This window comes from Glandiceps talaboti, chromosome 4, assembly GCF_964340395.1.
Source record: "Glandiceps talaboti chromosome 4, keGlaTala1.1, whole genome shotgun sequence".
In the NCBI taxonomy this organism is placed as follows: Eukaryota; Metazoa; Hemichordata; class Enteropneusta; family Spengelidae; genus Glandiceps; species Glandiceps talaboti.
Window position 1 is genome coordinate 6,911,696 of NC_135552.1, and position 19,010 is coordinate 6,930,705.

Genomic DNA, 19,010 nt, shown 5'->3' on the forward strand with positions numbered 1-19,010 from the left:
ATCCTCTTTTTAACAATTTATGCAACTTTTTTTTCAAATGATCATTTCCTTGGAATTGAGCAACATCAGTCGTCAAAGATAATGCAGCGCCAAACTTAATTTAAAAAAAATGAAAACGCTAAAATGTAAACATATATGAAGCTATCTGAATGTGATGTCATACTGCAGTTGGGAATATGCCAGTCATCAGCAGTTTAGTGGCCAAACTAGTAGAATCTTTTGTCTTTCTGCCAGAAAGACAAAAGATTCTACTAGTTTGGCCACTGTTCAACAGCCTAGAGACCAGAAGCCTGAGGGTTGTTTCTAGTTGTACATTGTATTATCATAGCCTTAGTCCACAAAATCAACATTTCCAAGTGTTTCACAGCAAATGTTGGTTGCATTCTCAACCAGTCAGAAAAATTGTGGACATTTTTCAAATGAAGTAAATTTCATGAACTTTCATGAATGTTTTAGTCCCATTTCCCATTTTGTTGACTGCCTAATATACTGCCATGTGACGCCGGGCCCTATTTTGCCATATCTGGCGTGCCCTCTTGTAACAGTTATTTTGAACATAACTGGAAAGTGGGGAACCAGAATCAGTATTGCTTTAAAAATTTCCCTTTAGTCCAATGGTTGAACCATATATTGCTGCAATCTTTTTACATAAAATTCATTCTAAAATACTACCATAAAACTGCACATATCAAACTTATGGTTTAAAATATGAATATGTTTTTAGCAAAAAAAACCCCCCAAAACCCTTTCACTCAAGTTTTTCTTCTTCTGATATTCCATTCTCAAAATTGTGTGTGACTGTAACAACAGTGTAAAAAAAAGGATTTACAAAAACTCAACAAAAACAGAATAAAATAAAAATAAATAAAAGTAAAAATCTGAACTTAAAATAAAATGGATAATCATAATGGTTCATTTGGTAATATTTCAGAATTATGAACTTTGTTGTGATATGCAAATTATGACTGTTTTTGTTTTACCAAGATGTACATGTCCAAGGTTGAGACAAACTCAAAGATATACAAAATATATATATTTTTAAATCCCTGCTTCCTGACAAAAAAAATAATAAATACAAAGAACGTCATGTAATTAACTACTTTTCAAGCCTTTCATAGTGAGTGTATGACTTTAAGAAAATACAAACTTCACAAACATTTTCAATAAAACATTTTTTCAAGTATATTACCCTCACTAAAACTGTTTTCAAGTACGTTACTCCCTCTAAAACTGTTTTTAAACATAAAACATATTTGAGCTATTATTGGATAAGAATTGCTAACACCAATATTCACAATTCTCTTTTGACTTTCCAAAATTATTTTCTTTCAAGATGGTGCTAGTGTCTTCTGTCATCATCAGTGTGTAAAACTCTTTTTGATATTCCAACCCATTTTCTTCCAAGATGCTAGCGCTGCTACTGTCTTTTTTTTATCAATGTGTAAAACTCTTTTTCAGTGCGACTTGTGGGAAGGTTTCTTTCAAAGATAACACAGTGACCAAGTCCAGCAGTAAACAGAAAGACACATCAAACAGAGTAAGGGGCTTGCAGTTTTCCAATACCCTGAGAAAAAAAGAAAGGAATATAGAATATCATAATAAATTTGTTACATTAAATGTACATCATTACTTAATATCTCAGACTGAGTTAATATGCACCAGTGAATACTGCTATTGATACACATGCAAAATATTGGCATTGCAGTATGTAAATCAGTATGCAAGTATTTATATGAAATTAAGTAAATATAATAAAGACAGAAATTATGAGATAACAGCATAACTCAATGCTGTGCGAGTACAAGTGTGGGTATTTTGGGTATTTGCCCTCATGTTTGCAGCATTTTCTGCCACATAACTCATATTGAATGGGGTTCAAAACCCGACCACAGTGTTAAGAGGCAAGTAGTTTAACCACTTGGCCACCGACAACCTTATAAGAGTTTATCAATGTGACAGATTTACAAACCTTGAGACACTAGTAGGTGTTACCACTCGGTTTCCTAGTATGTCTAGTTGTTCCATGTCATGAGAAAATTCAGCAATTGCATTAAGGTCAGCGTCACAAACAGACCTGGCAAATATGGAGTGAGAATATATATATTGTGAAAATACTGATAACATTTATCCAGTATGCTCTCATAAAGAGAAATATACAATGAATGAGAATCTACTTAGCTAATAGTGAAACTACAATTCATGTACAGGTTAGAACAAGAGAGAGGGGGAGGGAGGGAGGGAGAGAGAGAGAGACAGAGAGAGAGAGAGAGAGAGAGAGAGAGAGAGAGAGAGAGAGAGAGAGAGAGAGAGAGAGATACGGACTGACAAATGACACAGTCAAGTATTTCATCCACTTTTTTTCTTTGATACAACAGTAACGGTAAATTTAAAAACAGCATACAGCATGCAAGTCGGTTGTATGTGATTGTCTCAAACATAATCAAATCTGTAAAATAAACAACTTACCGATTAGCTGTTAGAAACAATTTCTTCAACTTCTTACAATGACGTACAAGGTTTACAAAGCACTGTGTACTGGAGTTCAATTCCGTGCTGCAAAATACAATATGATAATGATTGAGTTTGCATCCACCAGAGTTGCATGGTGAGATTTATATTTAAAAGAAACTGATAAGCAATTTTGTCACCAATTATATGTATGACAATATCCAGTGATACATTTTTTGTCTCTATCCCTACCCCGATCTTAACCCAAACACCAACTCCCTAGTTTGAAAACAAAAAGTGTCCTTGATGCACTGTTTGTCCATTGTTCTCCATTCTTATCCTTTTTTACTTCACTTTGTTATTTTCAAGTAATAACATGTATTCATTTCATCATTTGACCCTTGACCTTGACTATATCTGTGACAGCCTTACAAACAAAACCTGTATACATGTACATTAATAAACTGAATATTGACACATGGTTTAGTGAGCAGAAGAACAATATAAAGTCATTCTTAGCAAGTTATCACACAACACAGAAATGCTGCATGTGCCAAAAAATCCAGTTCTACAAGCTTCTATCGACCTTTGTCTCAGTTTGCCTTATAAGTGAAACATTTGACTTACCACCATCCAACATCAAGTTCAAGGAGTTGATGACAATTATGTACCAATGCCCTCAGTCCTATGTGAGACAGTGTTCTTGTTCTCCAGACATCTAGAGATTTTAGATTCCTACAAAGAAATAATTAGAGTGGGAAAAAAAATGTCATTGTAGATTACATTCTAATAAGGAGAGTTAATATATCTGACCATAGAAAATTACATGACTGTAATGGCTTTCATTGGTCTGAAATCTGATCTTGGTGAGTATGCATCTTTCCAGAAAAATCTGCAAACATGGGTTGGTTGATATTACCATGTAAGGTGAAGTAGGGCACACTGTGCAAATGGACCACTTTTTATAGAAAAATCTCTAAACATGTGTTGGGAGTGATACTACCATTATATGGTGCAGTAGAATGCACTGCCCAAATGGGTCACTTTTTAATGAAAAATATCTAACATGGATTGGGAGTGATACTACCATGTAAGGTGAAGTAGGATACACTGCCAAAATGGGCCACTTTTTATTGAAAATGTTTTAAGCACGAGTCCTCCACATTTCCATTTGCCCTTTAATACTGGGGCTGAGTGTGCTTGTTCGATGCCTAAGAATTATCTAAGTGTTCCTGGCTATTAAAAATGACCTGTACATTGTACATTGTATATTATTCTCTGAAGAGCCACACAATTTTTATTCAAAGGTCTGCAGTGTTTATATTTACCTTAGTCATGGGTTCTTTTTTCTTTGGAAAAACATCCTAACTCTCATAGTGGACATACACAATACATACCTACAATTGTGCCTAACTCTCATAGTGGACATACACAATACCTGCCTACAGTTGTTGCCTAACTCTCATAGTGGATGTAACAATACCTACCTACAGTTGTTGCCTAACTCTCATAGTGGAAATACACAATACCTGCCTACAGTTGTTGCCTAACTCTCATAGTGGATGTAACAATACCTACCTAGTTGTTGCCTAACTCTCATAGTGGACATACACAATACCTGCCTACAATTGTGCCTAACTCTCATAGTGGACGTAAACAATACCTACCTACAGTTGTTGGCTAACTCTCAGTGCATGTAAGTAATTGGCCCAAAACTGACCAAGTACGGGCAGAGTTACGAGCTCGCAAGTCTCAAGTACGAGTGACGTCACTCATACAGAATGAACGTACACGTACGCTGCATATCACACTTACACATGTTACATGCACTCTCAGACAAATGAAACGTACCGTACTACATAGAAACCCTTTTTAATGAATTGTACTTATTTAATACTAAAACTAAATACAGAGTTGAATATAAGATTGTTGAATTGAATATGTGTAGAATAAATCAAAAAACGTATTTACAAGAAAGACAACGACGTGGTGGACAGCTGATAAGAACGTATTGTTGTCATGGTTGCATCTATAAATAGTGTTCACTGACATGTAAATGTAATCAAATTGTACCAATGTGTATAAAACGATGTGTCCGCAATTTAGCCACTCAATGAGAAGAAAAAATAAAGTTCAGAAAAACGAAGTCAGGGGTTTCTGTTTCATTGCACGGCTGTCTGCTGCTTTTCTGGGTAAACTACGGAGCAATAACAACTGGGTAGGTTCACAATCAGGCTGCGACTCTAGCCATAACAAACACGGAGAAAGCATAGCTGCCGCTTCGCCGTGCAATGGTACTGGTTCACACGGGACATCTTTTTCGGCTTTTTAGGTTCACGATCGAATGAGGATTCCTTCATAGACATCGCAGATTTATAGGTAGGCCGAAGCTGAAAAAGTTTTACACCTTTGAAAATCTTTATTGGAAAAAGAAACGAAACTCCTTTCACTTCTGACCGACAATCATCTTTTCGGTATCGCAGTCAATCATCAATGGTTGCGTTACATCTCATGCCGACAAGTTGTTTGAAAGTCGCCACTATAGTCAGAGTGTGACATGCCGTTCTCACCATTTCACAATCATCTCAAATCTTTTATGAATCATACAAAAGACAACGGGGCGGTCAATAGGAGAACAACTTTATTGAGATGTTATTGAAGGTGTGATCGTTCCAATGCACCCGATGCAGTCGTCTTTTGCTCACGTCATTCAAGTGGTGGACAGTGATTTTATGCACACTGTAGCTCCAAGACAAACCGCGCTCATTCACAAGTCGATCGTCATTCATCAAACTTCAAATTTTTACCGAAACATTACTTTGATATCAGAACAACAAATTTTTTCGTGGGACACGTAGTCAGCTCGGATGACCGATCAATTCAGATATTCGCCACGTACTCGCGGAATACGACAAGCGTGAGTCCTCTGCGTACTCATCGAAAATTAGGCCAACTGCAAGAGTATGACGTCACCCATATATGGAAATTATGACTTCTGACGTCACTCGTACTTGAGACTTACGAGCTCGTAACTCTGCCCGTACTTGGTCAGTTTTGGGCGAATTACATACCTCCTCAGTGGACATACACAATACCTGACTACAATTGTGCCTAACTCTCATAGTGGACATACATGTACACAATACATGTACATACCTACATTTGTTGCCTAACTCTCATAGTGGACATACACAATGCATACCTACAATTCTTGCCTAACTCTCATAGTGGATGTAAACAATACCTACCTACAGTTGTTGCCTAACTATCATAGTGGATGTAAACAATACCTACCTACAGTTGTTGCCTAACTATCATAGTGGACGTAAACAATACTTACCTACAGTTGTTGCCTAATGCTATCAAGACATCATCACAGTTTTCTATACCAACACAGGATCCAATATTTAAATACTCAAGGTCTGGAAGACACCTGAAATACAAATTAGAATAATATATGTATAATAAAGCCTTTAAGTTAGTATAGTTTAGTATGATGCATAATGTTGAATCTCGACTGACCATTTAGAACTACATTGGCTGCAACTAAGACATTTTTTTTCATCAAGCAACTAAAAGATATAATATAATCAATTTTATCTGTAGGTTGTGTACTGACAGGTTTACATAGTGCGCAAAAGCTTGATTTTGAATCTGGTTGCATATTAGTTTGATTTTCCTTGATGCCTATATATGGTAATGCTAATTAAATATTCAATATCAATGAAAAAACTAGGTCAGACACATTTAGCCATGTCATGTATTTTTTCATGGTGAGTCTCACGAATGTCAAGTTTATATGCAAATTCAACATGTTCTGGTTGATGGAAGCACTGAGTTTAGGGTCCATACTGTAAACTATAAATTCATCACATTTGTACCGTGTTGTGTGTGCACAGCTACACACACAAGTTTAACTACAAATGATTGACTACACCTCAGAGTTTGTAATAGTCAGAAGGAAGTCATTACCATCTAACAAAACACTTTCAAAACTATACAGCTGGAATGATGCAGACTCGGTGTTTCACTCATGTATAACATGACATTTATTACACACCCTCTGAAAACTTCTATATGCAAAAGAAATAATCACATAAGTGCCATGCGTAGTGGAGATGTAGAAGTAGTCAAGTTGAAATGTTGATTATCAGTTATAAAATAAACAATTGAAGCCATTAAAATCATCAAGTCCATGTGTAATGTTATCATTAGAACTTAAACCCGTTTTTACTGTACACACTGTGAAAGAATAGCAATGCCTATCAGTGTTCAATGTGATTGGGCAAAGGATCCTGCTGTGTGTGTTGTGTCTCAGTTGTTGTTAGCCTAGAATTGAAATATGTCTATCTTTGTTTTAAAAAATGGAATGTCCCATGAGTGAAACACTAAGCCTACATCATTTTAGCTATAATACTATCATTATGTCTAATTAAACACTTTCAAAAAATTGGTCCAGTTTCTTAAATCTAGCCCAGCTTTAAGAAACAAAGATAACAACACAGGAACTATGTCTCCATGACAACAGGACTAGTATGTCTATTACCTTAAGATATTAATCAGTGTTTCGTCTTCAATACGACAGCGGTAGAGATTCAATGTTTGTAAATTAGTCAGTTTACAGATGTGTTCAAATGCTGAGTTGTCCAGATCGACACAAGACTGTAGATCTAACTCTGTGAAAGAAATGTTGAAGATCAGGATCAGAAACAAGTTAACATTGGACAGGGATATGAAAGATAAAAAAAAAGAGAGAGAAGATTTTGAACGGCAAACTCCAACCCAGTCTCAGTTAAAATTAACCCACCCTCTACTGGGGATTAGGGTGGGGGTGGGGGTGCTGGAGGGGTGGGGGTATTTATTTGTACACTAAAAACTACAAGTTGGGGAAAATAGGATTAAAAAGAAAATATTGTCAGTGGCAATTGAACACTTTTGTTAAAAGTTAAGAACAAAATGATCTAAAAATCTATTTGTGTCATATTTCAAAATGGCCACCAAATACTGTGTTTATGGTAAGGGAAAATAATACAACAAGTAACACTAAAGTAAAGCACTTTCACTATGTGCTACACTCATTTATAGCATTCATATTACAATCAGTAACAGTGAAGCAAAGCACTTTCTCTATGTGCTACACTCATTTATAGCATTCATATTACAATCAGTAACAGTGAAGCAAAGCACTTTCTCTGTGCGACACTCATTTATAGCATTCATATTACAATGAGTAACAGTGGAGTAAAGCACTTTCTCTATGTGCTACACTCATTTATAGCATTCATATTACAATGAGTAACACTAAAGTAAAGCACTTTCTCTATATGCTACACTCGTTTACAACATTCATATTACAATGAGTAACACTGAAGTAAAGCACTTTCTCTATGTGCTACACTCATTATAGCATTCATATTACAATGAGTAACACTGAAGTAAAGCACTTTCTCTATGTGCTACACTCGTTTACAACATTCATATTACAATGAGTAACACTGAAGTAAAGCACTTTCTCTATGTGCTACACTCGTTTACAACATTCATATTACAATGAGTAACACTGAAGTAAAGCACTTTCTCTATGTGCTACACTCATTATAGCATTCATATTACAATGAGTAACACTGAAGTAAAGCACTTTCTCTATGTGCTACACTCGTTTACAACATTCATATTACAATGAGTAACACTGAAGTAAAGCACTTTCTCTATGTGCTACACTCGTTTACAACATTCATATTACAATGAGTAACACTAAAGTAAAGCACTTTCTCAATGTGCTACACTCGTTTACAACATTCATATTACAATGAGTAACAGTGGAGTAAAGCACTTTCTCTATGTGCTACACTCGTTTACAACATTCATATTACAATGAGTAACAGTGAAGTAAAGCACTTTCTCTGTGCTACACTCATTTATAGCATTCTGATTCATATCAAGTGTAAAAATATACTGTTTCAATTAGTTTATTTACAAGCCTAGCATGAGGTTTTTCTAATGTGGTCAATTAGCAAATGTAACAGTATACTTTTACACTTGATATAGATGCTACAAATGATTGTGGTACATACAGCAAACACTTTTTTTATTGGTGTTATGGGTTGTACTTGATATGGATGCTATAAACAATTGTGGTACATACAGAAATGCTTTACTTTGGTGTTATGGGTTGTAGATAGATGATTTACCAACACTTGAAAACAAGATGGTGATCAACAAAAGGACCAGGAAGAAACTTGATTATTACAAAGTTTTGAAGCATTTTAAGTTAGCTTTCATTTTGAAATGACTTGGTCCTTGACGTGCATTCTTAGGAAGATAAAATATAGAAACATTACAAATGACAATATTTTATACCTTACCTTGTAATGATGTACAGGTATCGGCAATGACTTTAATACAGTCTGTACTTAGAAAGTCACAACATCCTAGTCTGAGAGTAATTAGTTCACTACCACAATATTCTATAAATCTGTCAGGAAATATTTTTAAAAAAAACAGTTTAGATAGCAGATGTAATTCAACAAATTACTCAGTCAATCAGTTATTATCAGTCATTTACAATATCTTTAATAAAAATTGCCTTTATGATTGAAAATCCTTGCCCCCCCCCCCAGACTGTTATCTTTGTATCAGACAGTTGGTGGATTGTCAAAAAACAAAAACAACAACCAAATCTCTGAAAACTAATAATGTTTAATAGAATATGCCATAAGTTGGTTATAAGAAAAACAAAAGATTTTATTGTTTGGCCACTAGGAGTGCTGTTTGTAAGCAGCTTTTAAACCAAATGTGAGAGGGTCAGCACTGTACCCTCCTCTGAACAGAGCAAGTAATTTTCAGGATATTTTTTAGCCACATTTTGTTGACTACTTCATGTATTGTCATATGATTACAGAACTTAATTTCTTTGGTGGCCGTGCTTTCTCATGTGCCGCACCACTACACTGGAATAAATTGCCACTGGAGCGTCGACAGACACCCACAGTTAATGCCTTCAGGAAGAACCTTAAAATATACTTATTCACAAAAGTTTTATTTACATAAGTGTACAGTGCCTCTGAACTTTACTTCATTTTGGATACAGGCACTCTATAAATTTTCTGATTGCTTGATTGATTGATTGATTGATTGATTGATTGATTGATTGCTTGCTTGCTTGATTGCTTGATTGATCGATTGCTCGATTGATTGATTGATTGATTGATTGATGATATAGCCCTCAATTTTTCCTCATCTAAGTTTTAACACTGTTACATTACAATGACTTACCTACAAAAACTTTCTAACACTACCGATAGGTATGTTACAATGACTTACCTACAAAAACTTTCTAACACTACCGATAGGTATGTTACAATGACTTACCTACAAAAACTTTCTGACACTACCGATAGCTAGGTAATACAATGACTTACCTACAAAAACTTTCTGACACTACCGATAGCTACATTACAATGACTAACCTACAAAAACTTTCTGACACTACCGATAGCTACATTACAATGACTTACCTACAAAAACTTTCTGACACTACCGATAGGTATGTTACAATGACTTACCTACAAAAACTTTCTAACACTACCGATAGCTACATTACAATGACTTACCTACAAAAACTTTCTGACACTACCGATAGCTAGGTAATACAATGACTTACCTACAAAAACTTTCTAACACTACCGATAGCTACATTACAATGACTTACCTACAAAAACTTTCTGACACTACCGATAGGTATGTTACAATGACTTACCTACAAAAACTTTCTAACACTACCGATAGCTACATTACAATGACTTACCTACAAAAACTTTCTGACACTACCGATAGCTAGGTAATACAATGACTTACCTACAAAAACTTTCTAACACTACCGATAGCTACATTACAATGACTTACCTACAAAAACTTTCTGGCGTGAGAAAACCCCATCCTCCAGTCCAAGATAAGTTTAATCTCTGTAAATGTCGACATCTTGAATGGAGACCATCGAGTGCACTGTCATCAATCTGTAAAATGAATTAATTTTTACAAATGTGAAAGTTTTCAGAACATAGGTGAAGAAGGGGTAACAGAGAAGGGAAAACTTCAGCATGCACAAGACTTAGAGTGAATTATTCACAATTTCTTTTGCACTTATATTTTATATTTTATATTTTATATTTTTTTATATTTTATATTTTATATTTTATATTTCATATTTTGCACTTATATTTCCTAAAATGATCCAAAACGTGTTCTTCTTACGATCATTTAACCATGAGATGTCTACTGACAAATTCTCTAAGTTCAGGTAACCCCCTCTAGTCCAAGGTCACCACACATCATTATAGTGCTTACAGGGAATTGTTTTCACTGAGGGATGATGAAATAGAGAAATGAGAAAGTGTAGGTAAGTCTGTTTAAATAACATACCTGAGACCAGTATGGCTGTAGATCTAATTCTACGTACTGTAATGGGTCATAGCAGTGTTTGCAGAACAGTTTACAAGTCAGTGCCGCATTACACAAACTAGGTACATCTAAATAACTGAATAACAGCTGTATAACTTCACTCTGTAATATACAATGTATTAAATACAATATCATATAGTTAGCAAATACTATACATATAATACTGGAGTAAAGGTACAAGTCTCTGATTGATTGATAGATCTATGGTTAATTGATTGATGATTATTGATTTCCTGCTTGAACAATGATTGATTGAGCAATTGATACATTGATTGTTTGATTGAAAAATAAAGTGATGAATAGTTACTTGGATACTTGGATTGATTGATTGATTGATTGATTGATTGATTGATCGATGATTCTTAAGTCCATGATTAAATAATGATGGTATCATTGATGAATGATTGACTAATAAATGTATTGATTGATTGATTGATTAATAAATTGATTGATAAATGGATTGATCGATAAATGTATTGATTGATTGATAACTGTATTGATTGATTGATTGATTGATTGACTGCTAAATGTATAGATTGATTAATATATTGATTGGTTGATAACTGATAACTGGATTGATAAATTGATTGATAGCTTGATAAAATAGGTGAATCTAACTTACAGGTAAAATATCAAAGAAACCATTATCTCCTACAGGTGAGTCATCATCACCTGACACTTGATGCTTTGAACTGACAGGGTCATTCAGGGTCATCTGTTTCAACATGTGAGCTGCATAGGCTGCGTCAAGGTCTGAAATCAGACATTATGAAATGAATACAACATGTAGTGAAATTGACATAATGTTAGCATGAAGAGTACAAACTGCAATTAAGTACTGAATACATGCACATGTAACATATTGTGTCAACATATATGATTGTGAAAAACCAGCAAAGAACCAGTAAAGTACAGCACAGCACAGCACAGCACAGCACAGCACTACAGAATAACATAACATAATACAAGTCAGGCATGACAAAAAGTGGACAGGAAAAGACATAGCATAACATAACATAACATAACATAACATAGCATAGCATAGCATAACATAGCATAACATAACATAATTTAACATACCGATATAACATAACAACATAACATAACATATAACATAACATAACATAACATAACATAACACAGACCAACAATAAACAACAACAATACACCCATATTTTTTCGGCCTTTTTGCGTTAATGATGTCATATTGGATCACATACAGATACACCAATATTCTTGTCCTTGTTATAAGTTGGCTATTAATACCACAAGATGAAATAAGAGACAAGACCAAAAGAGAGAATTAATTTGGTGATTCACCTGTGAAATCAAATCTTAAATTTGACTATTTAGTTCACTTTTGTCTATGTATATGACTATATATCATTATTTCCAGACAGACTGCACTTGAAAATCTTACACTGCAATCCCCTATGAGAGAATGTATTATGTATATGTCCATATCACACATTTGGAAAGTGTGGGGCTGAAATCACTGAGGGTGTGTCTGTGTGTGCAGGGGGGGGGGGTCAATCGAATTTCAATTTTATAAATTCAGCATGCAAAGACATAGGCCAGTTACAGTAAAAGTATTTTAACAACTGAAATTCACTCAGGATAAGTCTAGATCTTTCACACACTAAAATAGATAATAGGAGTGGACAGAGAAGAAGAGATAAGAGAAGGAATGAAAATCTTAGGATGGAAAATACAAACTAGTAGTATTCCTGAAACAGTGAGTTGTGTTGATTGTAATTTGAATGATGAACTCATATATATTTAATTTTGTACCTTTAGGCTTTGAATCTTTATCAGATTTATTTTCTGACTTTGTAAAATATCGGGTACAACAGACAAGGGAACTGTAATCACTGTGCGCTGTAAAAGAGAATGATTGAAATACAATGTACTTATCCGACATAAACAGGATGGCTAAATTATTTTTGGGAAAGATTTAATGTGTGTTTTTTTATTCTTGAGTTTAAGTGTATATGTTTGAACTGTTGTGTGTGTCCTTGTTGCAGCAATTTGTTGTTAATTGTTTTTTACTTAGTAAGTTAATAGTTATTGTACTCTTGCATTCTTGAATAATTTCAAAACGCTGAGATCTGATGCTTTAGTGACGCCGGCTCTTTACAGTAGGTATATCAATATCAACCATGGTAATGAATGGACAGTGCAGACACAACTAAAAGACATTGTCAAATGGACGACATTTATGCAAAGCCATCGTTTTCAGATTTACGCAAAGAAGATAGAACCACGACATATACATTGGTAATATAGTGCTACTGATATTAGTGGCTAAAACATTTTTTTTTACTGTATTATTTTGGGGAACTACAAAATTTTTATATAATATTTTTATCTGCACATGTCTACAGTAAAAGCTCAAATACAGATACAACGTTGTAACACAAACAAGATACATCTGTGTTGGTGGTGTTCAAGATAATACTAGTATGCTAAAATTGAAAGGTGCTACTGCTCCAAAATGGCCATCAGGTTCATTATGGTAATCTGTTGTATGTGAAGAGGATGGAAGTCATCCTGATCCAAAGACTATAATATCAATATTGGGCTGTCATACTTTTATTACATACTGAGCTAATGTTCATACACATATGAAATATATACAATCCTTGTAGCAGTTGTCAAGAGATGCCTCTGATCAGCATGGTTGTTTTATCAGTGGTGGGCAATTAAAACTGTCTTTAAATTTGTAGGTGCCGAAGTCATCTCCTTACCACACTATTAAACTAACATGCATTGACACAAAGCAACAGCAGGAACCTACATGTACATGTACAATCATGTATATCAGAGACACCCAATGTTAATAATATGTATCAATACATGTCCACTTGATAGTGTGATAAGTAGATGACTTTTCCTGCACCTACAAAGTCAGTTTTAGTTGTCCACTACAGATAAAATAATGTTTTGATCAGAGACATTTCTACACAACTGTTACAAGAGTTGCACACATTTAGATTGTCAAAATTTTAAACCATCAAATCTGGTGATAAAAATTGCAATTTAGACATTTTTTCTTGATTATTGCCTAGGGGTAATATAAGATTGACCTGCCGTATAGGTACCGGTATATTACTGCCTATGGGTAATATAAGATTTATCTGCCCTATAGGTATGTTATTGCCAGTGCTAATATACCATTTAGCTGCCCTATAGGTATATTATTGCCTGAAATACTGGCTATATTGCAAATGTGCATGCGTTTGTTGAAGCAAGTGAAAAGTGTAATATTTGCAGTTCATCATTCAAACATCAACTACAAACCCATTGTGTTAGGAGTATGACAACTCAAAATTCAGAGTGTGTCTGACTGTCAACTCACACTGTAATTTGTAGTGTAACATTAACCCCTTCATCATTCACAAACTACTATGGAAATCAAGGTACAGGCAAACTGAGATAGACACATACAAAAAGTATTGTTTGATGTACTACTATGGAAATCACGCTATAGGCCAACTGAGAAAGACACAAACAAAAACATATAAATGTTGTTGCATATGGTAGATTACACAAATGGGTGATTGATAGTGGTGCTATGGGTATGTGGATATAATCATTGTGTAGTCAAGATGGTCACAGTGTGAACACTGGAGGCGAGATTGTGAGGTCAAGTGAGGAATACTTGCAATCAGATATAACCCCCCCCCCCCCCCTGTGAATGTAATTACATTAATATCCATTAATAGCTTAAATCAACAATTTTTGAAATAATACATTTTTTTTTGTATATTTATAGCATATATTTAATTTTACTTTGCCTATAGCTTGATTTCCAAAGTAGTATTACTATAACACCCAAACACGCCAAAAACATTATTCACTGATTTTAGCACATTTCCACTTCATTTCAAACTACCATCAGAGAAATAATCCTTGTTAATTTACTTATTCATTGGACTATTTCACAGCAACAGAGAACACATTGGGTTTCATAGATAGCATAGGAAGGGGCTAATTGCACCCTCTAGTGGTAGTAATACATTTTCTTTTGTTTGTTTTTTTCAATCAAGGTAGACCACTTTACATCCAACACCTACCTGTTCCTTCATCATCTTTGCCTTTGCTACCAATTAACTCTATTGCATCTAACTCTGTGTAGTACTCTATGTGGCTGTGATTGAATTCCAATCTTATCACACTGTCAGAAGGAACAATATATTAATAACTTGAAAGGAAAGCAAGTAAATCTTGGTGACAAGGCAAAATGGAGAAATGGTCTGCTATTGTGTGAAGTTGTTGTCCACACCTGTTAATACTTAAAATGTTCAAGAAATAACACATATTATCACATCATTAGTATCTGGGTATTAATTTACAATTTTGTAATAAAAAGTGGACATCAAGACATTCTGTAAACCGCAGGTATGGATTGTAGATACTGATTGTTAATTAAAAAAAAAAGTTGCAGAATTAAAAATAATGTTTTCAACACCAAAGGCAGTCAGTCCATTTACCCCGGAAAGCGTTAACATATCATGAAAATCTGACTTCATTTACATAAAACTATGTGGTACATTTCAATATGACACCTCTCACTGTCCCAAAAAGTCAAAACTCAGTTTATGATTCTAAAAGTACATAATATCTACTCATTTTAATTATTTACAGTACAATGTGCTTACTTTGTAGGAAAATCTACTTTGTTGAGAGGTGGTGAAAATATCCTTGACTGAGGGGGTCCTGATTCTGGTTCTCCTGACCATAGTTCATACCACCTAAGTTAACAAATATTATTAAGTTAAATAATATGCAATGTTATGAGTCATATAGGAATGAAGTTCACACCACCTGGGATGAAAGGTCACACAAGACATTCAACTGCTTGCACTTATACCACCTGGGATTATATTTTCTAATACCACCTGGGATTATACAAAACATAAGCCGCACACACACATACACATTATGTGACAATGCATGATCTAAGCACTTGTAAGTAATTAAAGTGTGCAAAAGAATGTACAACCTTTAAAAAGTAATACAATCACAAAAAAGTAGTAAAATCAAACAGACATGCAACAATCCCACACATATACATACATATACACGCACATACATACATACAGACAGATACACACATACACAAACACATACACAAACAGACAGATACATACACATACACAAACAGACAGACACAAACACATACATACATACAGGCAGACAGACAGACAGACAAAGACACATGCACAGACAGACAGACAGACAGACAGATAGACAGACAGACAGACAGACAGACAGACAGACAGACAGACAGACAGACAGATTGTTAGAACAACAATTACAATGCACACATATACATTTGGTGTGACTATAAACTAACCTTGGGTTTTCTCCTGATGCTGTTGAACTCGAAGTTGAAGGATTGTTTTTTAAAGCCAGTATCCGAACTACTGCTCCGGGGTGATATGTTTCATAAATTCTTATTTCTTGAGGGTAAACTTTGTCTTCGTACCAAAGTTCTGGTTAAAAAAAACCCACAAATATAATATCAGGGATATTTGAGATATGTTTATTAAGATCATGATAAAAAATTATCAAAAAGCCAATCACTAATTTAAAATAAAATAAAATTTGCAATAAATAACAAAAATGGACATGTTAAAAATAATTTAAGTGGAACCACTGCTATACTATAATATAGAGAGTTGACATAATTTCATATAAAACATTAAACAACAGAGTATGAATCAAGTCTGTAAAGGGGCATGTTTCAATGCTGGGTCATCCAATTAGTGTTATCTTATCAGTGGAGTCACAAGGATTATATGGGATCATTATTTAAATGTCCTCGGCCAACTTTTTGTACAGCTCTGCCAGACAACTATATTTTCACATTTCATTCCTAAACTGAAGTGGGCAATGTATAATATGTAGTGAAATGATAGCTTACCAACAAAGTCTTGACTGATGAATGAATCACTGGTTCTAGAGAATGGTTGTGGAGTTGATGGAGCTTGTTGCCACCATGGACCATATGTACGCTGTACATAATAACATTTATAATATTAACATTGAAGTGTTCTTGTGATGGTGATTTGTGAAGAAAAAATTCTACACAAACACAATTTTTCCCATGGATACATATAATGTACATACTACCGTACATCATGTTGACAGAGCATCGATGAGAGACCTCAGCATGAGTCATGTGAGCAGGGACTACATGCATCAGGTTTACTACAACGTTTTTATTTTTACTGAACTCATTTGGAGATGGGAAATGTTTGTTTAATGAAGTGTCCCCTATACCAAGTACATTTGTATGTACTGACTTGGAATACAATGTAACAAGTTTGAGGGGCATCACATGAACAAGTGGTCACTTTGTTGTTTCGTACAAGGCATGGACCCTAGCAAGTAAGTCCATATTCACATACACATGTAATGTTCACAATAAAAACATTTTGTTATAGGTTATGGTCTAATTTATTGCTGAACTATCTTTGGATTAATTTGACATCTAAATTTCTTGTTTTTTATGTGTAAATTTGTTTATCAGTTGTACATGTAACATGAAACTCACTTTTGAACACAATACAATATGTATTCAGTTCATGTTTTCAATATAAAGGCTAGTATTAAAGTTGATACAATATATAAGATCCCTGATCTTGTACATGTACCAGAGTTCAAAATTAGCATCCATGGTATGGAATGTAGACTGTAAAATATATATCACCAGGGGGCGTCCTTATCATCCCATCCCCTTCCCTTGTGGAAAGTGATGATAAGAGCATCCACAATGGCTGAACACAGACTCACTTGTAAGCTAATATTCTATTCAAGGAATGTCATAGTACAAAATAATGCCATTATTAGGTATTTACGAATATTCAAATAAATACCATCACAAGTGTTTTCACTTAAAAAACCCACTAATGACTGTATTTTTTGAATATTCGTAAATACCGGTACCTACAATGCCATCATTTTGTATTACGACCATCCTTGAATAGAATATTAGCCCACAAGTGACTGTGTCCATACATGTATGTACCACTATTATATATATGCAAATTTGACCACATTTTACTCCTCTGTATCAATGCAGTCATTGTCTGGAAGCATTGAAATAAAGCTATATGAAATGTACTCCATTTTCCTGAATGCAGAGGGATTAATACATAACATAAATTTTTCAAGAGTTGATTTGACAACCAATAATATATATCCATGACTATTGTTAAAATGCCAATAATTAGATCTTGTACATGTTATTTAGAGATAGATTTTAACCATAATGTGGTACAGTAACAGGTTGAAATCGTGATCGCATTGGGGGGTGGGGTGGGGTGGGCTGCAGACCCAAAAATCACTTAGATTGGATTTATTGTACAATATTAAGTGTACAGCTACACAAATATGTTTACCAATAATTAAACTCTTCTCCATCTCATCTCCTCAATTTCATTTAATGAACACTTTTTCAGTTAACCGAACAATTATAACTTGCTGACAAAGACCTACCCCACTCCCCATCCACCGCCACACACACACACACACACACACACACACACACACACACACACACACAGTACAAAAATACAAGCAATGGTTTGATGCCAAATATACATTATTGATATAAAAATAATTTCGTTTACGTTCATTTGTGAATCTAAAAGACTAAATGCTGAGAATTCCATAGTTACAGTTTTGTTTATTTTCTTTGCTGTCAATGCATGATAATTTATTTTTTACTTTTCCACAAAAAAGAAAGTTTTAATACTCACAAATACAAGTGCCTGTGTGAAATCACCATAGTTGGGATAGATGTTGGGTCCACCAGCTACATTTGATACAGTGTACGATACGCTATCTTCACTGCCGTACTGTGAACTGAAATTCGTCACCTCCTTCGCAAATTGTTGAATGGTAACCATTGCTACGATTCGGTTCTACGACTTTCTCGTTTGATTTACAGTGGAAAATGTGTAATCATGCCTTTGTTTCCATAGCGCACATACACTCTGTGTAATGCGACACGTTGTGCGGAGTGAAATCGAGAGCAAAAATACCAAACTGCCGAGTTCCGACTCTCCGTTTTCCGGCTTCGTTTTTGTGTA

General features: G+C 34.6%; 1 protein-coding gene across 1 annotated transcript; it reads right to left on the reverse strand.

The window, feature by feature from the left end:
- Window positions 1-1,434: 1,434 nt before the first annotated feature.
- LOC144434087 (F-box/LRR-repeat protein 4-like) lies at window positions 1,435-18,983 on the reverse strand. The gene is made up of 15 exons (XM_078122543.1): window positions 18,678-18,983; window positions 16,838-16,928; window positions 16,268-16,406; window positions 15,570-15,662; window positions 14,985-15,085; window positions 11,531-11,661; window positions 10,870-11,010; window positions 10,354-10,463; window positions 8,814-8,923; window positions 6,995-7,124; window positions 5,789-5,881; window positions 3,076-3,183; window positions 2,467-2,553; window positions 1,970-2,074; window positions 1,435-1,564 (listed from the first exon to the last, which is right to left on the reverse strand). The coding sequence occupies exons 1-15, from the start codon at window positions 18,825-18,827 to the stop codon at window positions 1,435-1,437; spliced, it is 1,719 nt and encodes a 572-aa protein (XP_077978669.1). The 5' UTR covers window positions 18,828-18,983.
- Between the last annotated feature and the right edge of the window lie 27 nt (window positions 18,984-19,010).